At 47.1% G+C, this 13906-nt stretch overlaps 1 protein-coding gene across 1 annotated transcript in view; it reads left to right on the forward strand.

Moving 5' to 3' along the window:
- The window catches only part of fndc1 (fibronectin type III domain containing 1), a 196068-nt gene that overhangs the window by 64870 nt on the left and 117292 nt on the right, over positions 1–13906 (forward strand). The window contains exons 4-6 of the mRNA XM_078404697.1: positions 6782–6970; positions 8945–9043; positions 9819–9942. Coding sequence (XP_078260823.1) covers positions 6782–6970; positions 8945–9043; positions 9819–9942 — 412 coding nt within the window. The remainder of the gene's footprint in view (positions 1–6781; positions 6971–8944; positions 9044–9818; positions 9943–13906) is intronic.

The following is a 13906-nucleotide window of genomic DNA, read 5'->3' on the forward strand; positions in this document are numbered from 1 at the left end:
GATTTTTTAGATTTTTAGATTTAGAGATACAGCGCGGAAACTGGCCCTTCGGCCCACCGGGTCCGCGCCGCCCAGCGATCCCCGCACATTAACACTATCCTACACACACTAGGGACAATTTTTACATTGTAGGTCAATTAACCTACAAACCTGCACGTCTTTGGAGCGTGGGAGGAAACCGAAGATCTCAGAGAAAACCCACGCAGGTCACGGGGAGAACGTACAAACTCCATACAGACAGCACCCGTAGTCAGGATCGAACCTGAGTCTCCGGCGCTGCATTCGCTGTAAGGCAGCAACTCTACCGCTGCGCCACCGTGCCGTCCTGAAGGCGTTGGTGTGCTTTCTTGGTCGTTGCTTCAATATGGATGGTCCAGGAGAAGTTGTTGGTGATATTGACTCCTAGGAATTTGAAGTTTTCATCTCTACTTTGGCGCAGTCAATGCTTGGTCAGCAGTGGTCAGCAGTGAGAGTGATCAGCCATGATCGCATTGAATGGCGGTGCTGGCTCGAAGGGCTGAATGGCCTACTCCTGCACCTATTGTCTATAATGGCCGGGGGTGTCATTGAATCCAGCTATGTCAGTGACCCCAGCCCACAGGCGGCAGGGTTGACAGCGATGATACACGTGGTCGATGGCCCCAGTGTGCGGGCAGTGGGAGCAGGGAGGACCCTCTTGTCTGGGCAACCTCACCTCACAGCTAAACCAGGTGAATCCTGGTAGATGAATGCTACATCCTGTCGAACGAAGGTGACGGGGGAAATCAGTGATCGTGAATAGTCAATAAACTCATTACCCACTCTCTCAAAAGAGCGGCACGGTGGCGCAGCGGTAGAGTTGCCGCCTTACAGCGAATGCAGCGCCGGAGACCCGGGTTCCATCCCGACTGCGGGTGCTGTCAGTACGGAGTTTGTACGTTCTCCCCTTGACCTGCGTGGGTTTTCTCCGAGATCTTCGGTTTCCTCCCACACTCCAAAGATGTGCCGGTTTGTAGGTTAATTGGCTGGGCAAATGTAAAAATAGTCCCTAGTGGGTGTAGGATAGTGTTAATGTGCGGGGATCGCTGGGCGGCGCGGACCCGGTGGGCCGAAAGGACCTGTTTCCGCGCTGTATCTCTAAACTAAAAAGCCTACAGTTCTCTGATCGGTAAGGGGCTGCAGCAGTGAAACGGAAAACGGTGGAAGGAGATGATGGTAACGCCCTGCACCAGGCCGACCCTTACTTCGTTGATCCAGTGCCATCAGGACATCAGGCCTTAAAGTGCGAAATATAAGAACCGCGTGTCTCTTTGGGCTGAGATCGGACATTTCAGAGTCTTGGAAGTTGCAAAGTGGTGCAGGAACTTGGTGACTCTATGTGAGTTGTTCCAGAAGAAGATCTACTGCACTCAGGAATGGTATCACAAAATGCTGGAGTAACTCAGCAGGTCAGGCAGCATCTCGGGAGAGAAGGAATGGGCGACGTTTCGGGTCGAGACCCGTCTTCAGACTGATGTCAGGGGGGGCGGGACAAAGGAAGGATATAGGTGGAGTCAGGAAGACAGTGGGAGAACTGGGAAGGGGGAGGGGAAGAGAGGGACAGAGGAACTATCTAAAGTTGGAGAAGTCAATGTTCATACCGCTGGGCTGCAAGCTGCCCAAGCGAATACGAGGTGCTGTTCCTCCAATTTCTGGTGGGCCTCACTATGGCACTGGAGGAGGCCCATGACAGAAAGGTCAGACTGGGAGTGGGAGGGGGAGTTGAAGTGCTCAGCCACCGGGAGATCAGGTTGGTTAATGTGGACCGAGCGCAGGTGTTGAGCGAAGCGATCGCTGAGCCTGCGTTTGGTCTCGCCGATGTAGAGAAGTTGACATCTGGAACAGCGGATACAATAGATGAAGTTGGAGGAGGTGCAGGTGAACCTCTGTCTCACCTGGAAAGACTGTTTGGGTCCTTGGATGGAGTTGAGGGGGGAGGTAAAGGGACAGGTGTTGCATCTCCTGCGGTTGCAGGGGAAAGTGCCCAGGGAGGGGGTGGTTTGGGTAGGAAGGGACGAGTGGACCAGGGAGTTACGGAGGGAACGGTCTCTGCGGAACGCAGAAAGGGGAGGGGATGGGAAGATGTGGCCAGTAGTGGGGTCCTGTTGTAGGTGACGGAAATGTTGGCGGATGATTTGTTGGATCCGCTGGCTGGTGGGGTGGAAGGTGAGAACGAGGGGGATTTTGTCCTTGTTACGAGTGGGGGGAGGGGGAGCAAGAGCGGAGCTGTGGGATGTAGAAGAGACCCTAGTGAGAGCCTCATCTATAATAGACAATAGACAATAGACAATAGGTGCAGGAGCAGGAGTAGGCCATTCAGCCCTTCGAGCCAGCACCGCCATTCAATGCGATCATGGCTGATCACTCTCAATCAGTACCCCGTTCCTGCCTTCTCCCCATGAGGACATCTCTGACGCCCTAGTGTGAAACACCTCATCCCGGGCGCAGATGCGGCGTAGACGGAGGAATTGGGAGTAGGGGATAGACTTTTGGCAGGAGACCGGGTGGGAAGAAGTGTAGTCAAGCAAAATAAGATGATATTTTTGTGTGGAATTGTGAGTTTTGTGGTGAATTTCATGAATGTAATTTTGTTTAGTGTGATTTGGCTTATTGTACAGAGATTAACTTGTATTTGAGCGAAACGATCGGCGAGCCTGCGTTTGGTCTCTTATGTAAACATGGTCATGTTACAATGGAAAGTCATTTAATATTCAAACTAAAATACCATCCTGCAGGGTGATTTATGTTGTCTGCGACTCTCTAAATCTGTCATCATCGGCGGTCACTGGAAGCGAGTGTGACTGTCCTCTCCATAGGGTCGGACGCCTGTGCGTGACTTTGTTTAACGTGGGGAGACTGGTGCACAGACAGCCAGCCACCACACGGTCCTTGACAGATCTGGGTCAGGATCCAGTGGCGTGGAGTCCAAGACGACCGGGGACCCTTTTCTGCTGCAGCCTTCATCCATCCGCCTTCCCAGCCGTTGTGACGCTCCACTAAAGTCAGCCGCCATCCTCCCTCCGCCTGTTCCACCGTTGAGGTCTTGGTTGCATTGCTCTTTGTCAGGGACCTCCCCCTCGACCTTACCAACATGGGTGACCCTACCAGGAGCACAGCTCCAGACGGCATCGCTCTCAGGGTCTCAGGACCACACAAGCTTCTCCACCGCCACCACAAGGTGACAAACCACGAAATCTGTACAGAAATCACCATTCTTGTGCATTCTGGATTTGTAAAAGCACAAGGTCAGAAACAGCTCATCTGTTTTCAGTTTTCGTATTGTATGGGAATAGCTTACACAGCGCTGTGTGTTTAATCAAAACCACATTCTTCAAAAATGTGTTCATGATTTTCTTCCACAGTTTAGATTTTTAGATTTGGAGATACAGCGCAGAAACAGGCCCCTCGGCCCACCGGGTCCGCGCCGCCCAGCGATCCCCGCACATTAACACTATCCTACACCCACTAGGGACAATTTTTACATTTGCCCAGCCAATTAACCTACATACCTGTACGTCTTTGGAGTGTGGGAGGAAACCGAAGATCTCGGAGAAAACCCACGCAGGTCACGGGGAGAACGTACAAACTCCGTACAGACGGCGCCTGTAGTCAGGATCGAACCTGAGTCTCTGGCGCTGCATTCGCTGTAAGGCAGCAACTCTACTGCTGTGCCACCCGTTCTTATTCACCCACTGTCCCTCCCCACTTTGCTGATAACATGGCACTGAAAGATTTCTTAACAAAATACGTGGATTATATAGACACTTTTTTTCAAATCCAAAATTATTTTTACAACTTAATATTGTAATGGTTCTTCCCACTATTACTGCATTATTTAATGCTATCATTTTTTAAGTGCCAATATAAAAGTATTAAAGCAGAACTCTGCATGAGTAATGAGTTAATGAAGGGAAGAAATAGTTTAAGGTCAAATTAATATCAGTTTAATCAATAGACAATAGAAAATAGGTGCAGGTGGAGGCCATTCGGCCCTTCGAGCCAGCACCGCCATTCAATGTGATCATGGCTGATCATTCTCAATCAGTATCCCGTTCCTGCCTTCTCCCCATACCCCCTGACTCCGCTATCCTTAAGAGCTCTATCTAGCTCTCTCTTGAATGCATTCAGAGAATTGGCCTCCACTGCCTTCTGAGGGAGAGAATTCCGCTGATTCACAACTCTCTGACTGAAAAAGTTTTTCCTCATCTCCGTTCTAAATGGCCTACCCCTTATTCTTAAACCGTGGCCCCTGGTTCTGGACTCCCCCAACATTGGGAACATGTTTCCTGCCTCTAACGTGTCCAACACCTTAATAATCTTATACGTTTCGATAAGATATCCTCTCATCCTTCTAAATTCCAGTGTATACAAGCCTAGTCGCTCCAGCCTTTCAACATCTGACAGTCCCGCCATTCCGGGAATTAACCTAGTGAACCTACGCTGCACGCCCTCAATAGTAAGAATATCCTTATCAAATTTGGAGACCAAAACTGCACACAGTACTCCAGGTGCGGTCTCACTAGGGCCCTGTACAACTGCAGAAGGACCTCTTTGCTCCTATACTCAACTCCTCTTGTTATGAAGGCCAACATTCCATTGGCTTTCTTCACTGCCTGCTGTACCTGCATGCTTCCTTTCAGTGACTGATGCACTAGGACACCCAGATCTCGTTGTACGTCCCCTTTTCCTAACTTGACACCATTCAGATAATACTCTGCCTTCCTATTCTTACTACCAAAGTGAATAACCTCACACTTATCCACATTAAACTGCATCTGCCATGCATCCGCCCACTCACACAACCTGTCCAAGTCACCCTGCAACCTCATAGCATCTTCCTCACAGCTCACACTACCACCCAGTTTTGTATCATCTGCAAATTTGCTAATGGTACTTTTAATCCCTTCATCCAAGTCATTAATGTATATTGTAAATAGCTGCGGTCCCAGCACCGAGCCTTGCGGTACCCCACTAGTTACTGCCTGCCATTCTGAAAGGGACCCATTGTACGTTCTCCCCGTGACCTGCGTGGGTTTTCTCCGAGATCTTCGGGTTTCCTCCCACGCTCCAAAGGCGTGCAGGTTTGTGGGTTAATTGGCTTGGTAAATGTAAAAATTGTCCCTAGTGGGTGTAGGATAGTGTTAATGTGCGCGGATCGCTGGGCGGCGCGGACCCGGTGGGCCAAAAGGGCCTGTTTCTGTGCTGTATCTCTAAACTAATAAACTAAGCTAAAATCTTGATGTTGTCAATCCTTCATAGCCATGCCCCCCACTTTCTCTGTGACATGTTGATATCAGGCTGCATTCCAAAAATGTACGAACCTTGCGTAGGAAGGAACTGCAGAGGCTGGTTTAAACCTAAGATAGACACAAAATGCTGGAGTAACTCAGTGAGACAGGCAGCATCTCTGGAGAGAAGGAATGGGTGACATTTCGGGTCAAGACTGAAGTCTGAAGTCCGAGTCTGAAGAAGGGCCTCGACCCGAAACGTCACCTATTCCTACTCTCCAGTGTTTACGAATCTTCCCACACCATAACTATGCCTTTAGTTCTAGAATTATATTCCTAACTATCACTTCAACCGCAGGAGGTGCAATAGCTACACCGATACCACCTCCCTCGACTCCGTCCAGGGACACTAACAGTCCTTTCAGGTGAGGCAGAGGTTCACTTGCACCTCCTCCAACCTCATCTACTGTATCCGCTGATCCAGGTGTGGACTCCTAGATATCAAGGTGAGACCAAGTGTAGGCCCGGCGATCGTTTCGCTGACCGCCTCCGCTCCGTCCGCCTCGGCCTACGTGATCTCCCAGCTGCCAAACACATTAACACCCCTTCCCACTCCCAATCTGACCTTTCTGTCCTGGGCCTCCTCCGTTGTCAGAGTGAGGCCCAGTGTAAATTGGAGGAACAGCATCTCATATTTCACTTGGGCAGATTACAGCCCAGCGGTATATATTGGTTTCTCTAACGTCAAGTAACCCTTGCATCCCCTCTCTCTCTGTCCCTCCCCCACCCTAGTTGTTGTACTAGTTTTACTGTCAACCTGTTGAGTTCCTCTATCTGTTTACTCGTTGTCACCTGTCCCACACCCAACAATGGCCTATTGTGTGGCCCGCATTTCCTTGAAATTAAATTTCACATTTATTGGTGCTTTTTGCGTATCATCCATTCATTTCTCCTAAGTATTATCTATGTCTCTCGTTTCCCTTTCCCCTGACCCTTAAGTCTGAAGAAACTTCCCGACCCGATACGTCACCAATTCATTTTTTCCTGAGATGCTGCCTGACCTGCTGAGTTACTCCAGCATTTTGTGAATAAATACCTTCGATTTGTACCAACATCTGCAGTTATTTTCTTACACTTCTCCAGAGATGATGTCTGTCCCTTAAGTTACTCCAGCCTTTTGTGCCTTCACTTCATTAAAAGTTCACTTAAACATCACTGATTTCTCGATATCTCTCATGTTAGACCCATATCAGTGCTTTCTCCTTTTGATCTTGAAACACCACAGAAAATCTTGTTACTCCGTTATAAAACCAATGACAATTATTTAACTGGAAGCAAGTAATATTCATCAGTCTGAAGAAGGGTCTCGACCCGAAACGTCACCCATTCCTTCTCTCCCGAGATGCTGCCTGACCTGCTGAGTTACTCCAGCATTTTGTGAATAAATACCTTCGATTTGTACCAGCATCTGCAGTTATTTTCTTATTCATCAGGGAGGAATCCATCTGAACAATGTCAAACTTTTCTTTTTTAAGACAGGGGAGCATCGTTAAGGTCGAAGAATCTGCCCGTGGAATCTTCTGTTGCTAAACGTTCACGTCGGCTAAGATCACCCAACAACCTTCGAGTTAGAAGCTATCGACCGGGTTACCGAGCCGGTGGCAGGAGAATGAAATATGTACGATATCCTCAAGAACAAAGAAGGCGTGAAACACAGAGAGTTGGTGCGTCTTCAATTCATTGTACTTATGCATGAAATGTTGTAACTACTGAGAAGATTTAAGGAAGAGGTCTAAACTTGAATACTGTTCGGAAATAGTGCAAAGCGAGTGATTAATATATCAATGGGGAGAGCAGTTGGGGTGACCATCGTTCTGATAGAATTGAAATAATTATGGACATAAAATAGACACTAGACAATAGACAATAGGTGCAGGAGGAGGCCATTCGGCCCTTCGAGCCAGCACCGCCATTCAATGTGATCATGGCTGATCATTCTCAATCAGTACCCCGTTCCTGCCTTCTCCCCGTACCCCCTGACTCTGCTATCCTAAAGAGCTCTATCTAGCTCTCTCTTGAATGCATCCAGAGAATTGGCCTCCACTGCCTTCTGAGGCAGAGAATTCCACAGATTCACAACTCTCTGACTGAAAAGGTTTTTCCTCGTCTCAGTTCAAAATGGCCCACCCTTTATTCTTAAACTGTGGCCCCTGGTTCTGGACTCCCCCAACATTGGGAACATGTTTCCTGCCTCTAACGTGTCCAACCCCTTAATAATCTTATACGTTTTGATAAGATACAGAAGTACAGAACTAGCCCACAGGTTAATGTTCTAAATTGGGGCAAGGCAAATTTTGATGACCATTTGTTTCAAAAGTTGACTGGAGTAAGTTGTTTTAAGAGAAAGGGACATCCGACAAGTGGGAGGCTTTGAAGAATGAGATAGCTTGGATGATACAAAGCTGGGTGGTAGTGTGAACTGTGAGGAAGATGCTATGAGGCTGCAGGGTGACTTGGACAGGTTGTGTGAGTGGGCGGATGCATGGTAGATGCAGTTTAATGTGGATAAGTGTGAGGTTATCCACTTTGGTGGTAAGAATAGGAAGGCAGATTATTATCTGAATGGTGTCAAGTTAGGAAAAGGGGACGTACAACGAGATCTGGGTGTCCTAGTGCATCAGTCACTGAAAGGAAGCATGCAGGTACAGCAGGCAGTGATGAAAGCCAATGGAATGTTGGCCTTCATAACAAGAGGAGTTGAGTATAGGAGCAAAGAGGTCCTTCTGCAGTTGTACAGGGCCCTAGTGAGACCGCACCTGGAGTACTGTGTGCAGTTTTGGTCTTCAAATTTGAGGAAGGATATTCTTGCTATTGAGGGCGTGCAGCGTAGGTTTACTAGGTTAATTCCCGGAATGGCGGGACTGTCATATGTTGAAAGGCTGGAGCGGTTAGGCTTGTATACACTGGAATTTAGAAGGATGAGAGAGGATCTTATCGAAACATATAAGATTAATAAGGGGTTGGACACGTTAGAGGCAGGAAACATGATCCCAATGTTGGGGGAGTCCAGAACCATGGGCCACAGTTTAAGAATAAGGGGTAGGCCATTTAGAACGGAGATGAGGAAAAACGTTTTCAGTCAGAGAGTTGTAAATCTGTGGAATTCTCTGCCTCAGAAGGCAGTGGAGGCCAATTCTCTGAATGCTTTCAAGAGAGAGCTAGAAAGAGCTCTTAAGGATAGTGGAGTCAGGGGGTACGGGGAGAAGGCAGGAACGGGGTACTGATTGAGAATGATCAGCCATGATCACATTGAATGGTGGTGCTGGCTCGAAGGGCCGAATGGCCTATTCCTGCACCTATTGTCTATTGTCATGATGTAATTTTACACCCTAGGATTAGAATTCTCAGTGTTTTAGTTCAGTTTATTGTCACGTGTACCGAGGTACAGTGAAAAGCTTTTGTTGCGTGCTATCCACCTCAGCAGAAAGGCTATCGAGCCATTTACATGATAAGGGAATGACGTTTAGTGCAAGGTAAAGCCAGTGCTTTAAAGTGTGTGCTGCAAGTGATGAAATTCAGTTTTGAAAATTGTTTCTTGGGTCTAAATGTGAAGCTAATGTACTTTAAAAAAAAATGTTGATTGTAGTTCCTGCACTGCCCTGGAATTTATTTTCTATACTTTTGTGACTGTCTTTCAGCAGTTAATCCAATGTCGAGGGTATCGGCTCGAGCAAGGAGTGCTTTGATGCAGCGGAAATCCGTTTACAGAGCAAACCCAGCAAAACACAAAGTTGCTGGTAAGTTTGGCTTGGGTACCCTTGCAATTGGAGAGATAAGAAGCATTGCACTTTAACATAGAAACATAGAAAATAGGTGCAGGAGGAGGTCATTTGGCCCTTTGAACCAGCACCGCCATTCATTGTGATCATGGCTGATCATCCACAATCAGTAACCCGTGCCTGCCTTCTCCCCATATCCCTTGACTCCACTGGCCCCTAGAGCTCTATCTAACTCTCTCTTAAATCCATCCAGTGATTTGGCTTCCACTGCCCTCTGTGGCAGAAAATTCCACAAATTCGCAACTCTCTGGGTGAAAAAGTTTCTTCTCACCTCAGTTTTAAGTGGCCTCCCCTTTATTCTTAGACTGTGTGGCCCCTGGTTCTGGACTCGCCCAACATTGGGAACATTTTTCCTGCTTCGAGCTTGTCCAGTCCTTTTATAATTTTATACGTCTCTATAAGATCCCCTCTCGTCCTTCTAAACTCCAGTGACTACAAGCCTAGTCTTTTCAATCTTTCCTCATATGACAGTCCCGCCATCCCAGGGATCAATCTCGTGAACCTACGCTGCACACATGTGATTTTTTCTATAACAAAAATCTCAAATTGTGGAGTACAGAGGCAAATAAATAAATGATGGGTCTTTGTCCCAAACATTATTGAGGGCACTGTATATACACCTCCTTTATCCTCACGAGAGCCTCTAAAATCCCTCATCTACCGCCGCGCCACCGTGCCACCGTGCCACCGTGCCACCGAGATGCATCGGCAATGATTCACGTTACTGTTTCAGAGACTGAAGAGTTACATGAGCCCAAAGACATTTCGGTTCGAGTTATGAGTCCACAATCCGTACTTGTTATGTGGGTCGACCCTGCATTTGAAAATGGAAAGAGCCCAGGTGCAGCTTCAGACAGGTATGTATGTGCTGAATAAACTCCAACATTTACTGTTATTGAATTATGTGGATTTATCAGAGCTATTTATATAAAAACTGTGTAAATGGACACTGTCATAGAGTGATACAGCGTGGAAACAACTTGCCCACACTGGCCAATATGTCCCAGCTACACTAGACCCACCTGCCTGCGTTTGGCCCATATCCCTCCAAACCTGTCCTATCCATGTACCTGTCTAACTCTTTCTTCAATATTGAGATAGTCCCAGCCTCAACTACCTCCTTTGGCAGCTTGTTCCACACACCCACCACCCTTTGTGTGAAAAGGTAACCCCTCAGGTTCCTATTAAATCTCTTCCCCTTCACCTTGAACCTGTGGTCCTCTGGGCAAGGGACTCTGTGCATCTACCCGATCTATTCCTCTCATGATTTTACATACCTCTATAAGATCACCCCTCATTCTCCTGCGCTTCAGTGAATAGAGTCCCTGCCTACTCAACCTCTCCTTACAGCTATGACCTTATGAGCTGTCGGTCTAATAAGGTTGTCGTAGCAGAGGGTTTAAACTTTCCTAACATGGGAATCTCGTCCTGGCAACATCCTCGTAAACCTTCTCTGTACCCTCTCCTGCATTAATATTTTTTATTTGCTTTGTGTGTGAGCTTTGGAATATTTTGAATATAAGGTGACTCAAAACTCTGCCTCAATACCCAGGTCTGGAGGATCCACAAGCAGGTTTCTCTGCAAGCTTGGTTAGCTTGTGCAATGATGTAGGTGCTTCATAGGATCTTCCTACTGCCAGCCCTGTAACCACCCCTTTCCCTGCTGTTAACTGAGCCAATCTAATGCTGAAACCTTCATCTCTGCTATTTTCACCTCCAGGCTTAGACAATAGACAATAGGTGCAGGAGTAGGCCATTCGGCTCTTCAAGCCAGTACCGCCATTCAATGTGATCATGGCTGATCATTCTCAATCAGTACCCCGTTCCTGCCTTCTCCCCATACCCCCCTGACTCCGCTATCCTTAAGAGCTCTATCTAGCTCTCTCTTGAATGCATTCAGAGAACTGGCCTCCACTGCCTTCTGAGGCAGAGAATTCCACAGATTCACAACTCTGACTGAAAAATCTCCGTTCTAAATGGCCTACCCCTTATTCTTAAACTGTGGCCCCTGGTTCTGGACTCCCCAAACATTGGGAACATGTTTCCTGCCTCTAACGTGTCCAACCACTTAATAATCTTATACGTTTCGATAAGATCCCCTCTCATCCTTCTAAATTCCAGTGTATACAAGCCCAGTCACTCCAGTCTTTCAACATACGACACTCCCGCCATACCGGGAATTAACCTAGTAAACCTACGCTGCACGCCCTCAATAGCAAGAATATCCTTCCTCAGATTTGGAGACCAAAACTGCACACAGTACTCCAGGTGCGGTCTCACTAGGGCCCTGTACAACTGCAGAAGGACCTCTTTGCTCCTTTGTCACATCCGTACAATAAGGTGCTCAACCACCACATCAGAACATATTGATGCAGCCATGTGGTGTGATTGGGCCACGTTGGAGAGTATTGAATATTGTCCAGAAATGTATAGGAAAAAAACTGCAGATGCTGGGATAAATCGAAGGTAGACACAAGATGCTGGAGCAACTCAGCGGGTCAGGCAGCATCTCGGGAGAGAAGGAATGGGTGACGTTTCGGGTTGAGACCCTTCTTCAAATACTGTCCGGTGAGGTTACATGGTTGGAGCTGAGAAATAAGAAAGGGATGATCACTACAGGCCCCCAATAGTCAGCGGGAATTACATGAGCAAGTTTAGTTTAGTTTAGAGATACAGCGCGGAAACAGGCCCTTCGGCCCACCGGGTCCGCGCCGCCCATTAACACTGTCCTACACACACTAGGGACAATTTTTACATTTACCCTTTTTTACAATTTTTACAACCCCCTTTATCCTCCCTCCCCCCCTTCCTCCCCTCCCTCCCTCCCTCCCTCCCTCCCTCCCACCCTCCCTCCCTCCCTCCCTCCCTCCCTCCCACCCTCCCTCCCTAGGAGATAGAGTTAAACTTTAAAATGTGAATAACTTAAAAAATATTACACCAATTTCAATGAAACTTCTTCCATTAGCACCAAAGTCTTTAGTCAGAGAGTGGTGAATCTGTGGTATTCATTGACACAGAAGGCTGTGAAGGCCATCAGTAGGACAGTGTTAATGTGAGGGGATCGCTGGTCGGTGCGGACTCGGTGGGCCGAAGGGCCTGTTTCCGCGCTGTATCTCTAAACTAAACTAAAGTTTAAAAATACTCAATGACTGTGGCAATGAATTCCACAGGTTCACCACCCACTTGCTAAAGAATGTTACTTTTGTCACATTTAGCTTTTTTTCCAAGTCATTCCTCCATTTTGGTCTGTCCAAATTATTTTTCCGAAGAAAAAAAACTGGAGGTGCTGGAAATTTGACATTAAAAAGTTAAAAATGATGGAAAATTCATCATTCAGCATTCACAGATGGAGAAGCAGTTAGCATTTCAGGCCCAACACCCTGCTCTGATCAAAGTTCTGACAAAAGGAGATTGAAATGTTAAGTTGTCCTACGGATACTGGAGACTTAGTGAGTGGTTCCACCATTTCCTGTTTAGTTTAATTTAGTTTAGAGATACAGCGCGGAAACAGGCCATTTGGCCCACCGAGTCCGCACCGACCAGCGATCCCCGTACATTAACACTATAGAAACATAGAAACAGAAAATAGGTGCAGGAGTAGGCCATTCGGCCCTTCGAGCCTGCACCGCCATTCAATATGATCATGGCTGATCATCCAGCTCAGTAACCTGCACCTGCCTTCTCTCCATACCCCCTGATCCCTTTAGCCACAAGGGCCACATCTAACTCCCTCTTAAATATAGTCAATGAACTGGCCTCAACTACCTTCTGTGGCAGAGAATTCCACAGATTCGCCACTCTCTGTGTGAAGAAATGTTTTCTCATCTCGGTCCTAAAAGACTTCCCCCTTATCCTTAAGCTGTGACCCCTGGTTCCGGACTTCCCCAACATCGGGAACAATCTTCCCGCATCTAGCCTCTCCAACCCCTTAAGAATTTTATATGTTTCTATAAGATCCCCCCTCAGTCTTCTAAATTCCAGCGAGTATAAGCCTAGTCTATCCAGTCTTTCTTCATATGAAAGTCCTGCCATCCCAGGGATCAATCTGGTGAACCTTCTCTGTACTCCCTCTAAGGCTAGAATGACTCCCTCTAAGATTATCCCATGCCAGGGACAATTTTACATTTATACCAAGCCAATTAACGTATAAACCTGCACGTATTTGTAGTGTGTGAGGAAACCGGAAAACCCTGAGAAAATCCATGCAGGTCACGGGGAGAACGTACAAACTCCGTACAGACAGAAGCCCCTTTAGTAAGGATGGAACCTGGGTCTCTCTCACAGTGGGGAAGCAACTCAACTGCTACGCCACCATGCAATTAAAAAATAATTTCTGTACTGCTGCCTTCATAACTTAGAGCCTTATGTTTAAAAATATACCTGACTAATGTACTCCAAATCCAATGAACGTACCAGCGGAGTTTTCATGTTTGATCCTCAAACACGCCTCATGTACTGAATGAGCACTTACACAAAGTTGTGAAAGTCTAGTACGTAGCGGCTACGTTCATCCCATTTGTTGTGCTTCTCGGAGACTATTGTTGAATTTACACGGTTGGCAAACATGAAGTTGGTGTGGTACTTTGATCCAAGCTGTGATATATTAAACCTAAATTTTCGAATCACTTTTTTAATCCACCGATGACAACATTCAGTTTAGTTTAGAGATACAGCACGGAAACAGGCCCTTTCAGCCAACCGGGTCCGCGCCGAACAGCGATCCCCGCACATTAACACTATCCCATACCCATTAGGGACAATTTTTACATTTACCAAGTCAATTAACCTACAAACCTGTACGTGTTTGGAGTGTGGGAGGAA

The sequence above is a fragment of the Rhinoraja longicauda genome, chromosome 9, assembly GCF_053455715.1.
Source record: "Rhinoraja longicauda isolate Sanriku21f chromosome 9, sRhiLon1.1, whole genome shotgun sequence".
Classification (NCBI taxonomy): domain Eukaryota; kingdom Metazoa; phylum Chordata; class Chondrichthyes; order Rajiformes; family Arhynchobatidae; genus Rhinoraja; species Rhinoraja longicauda.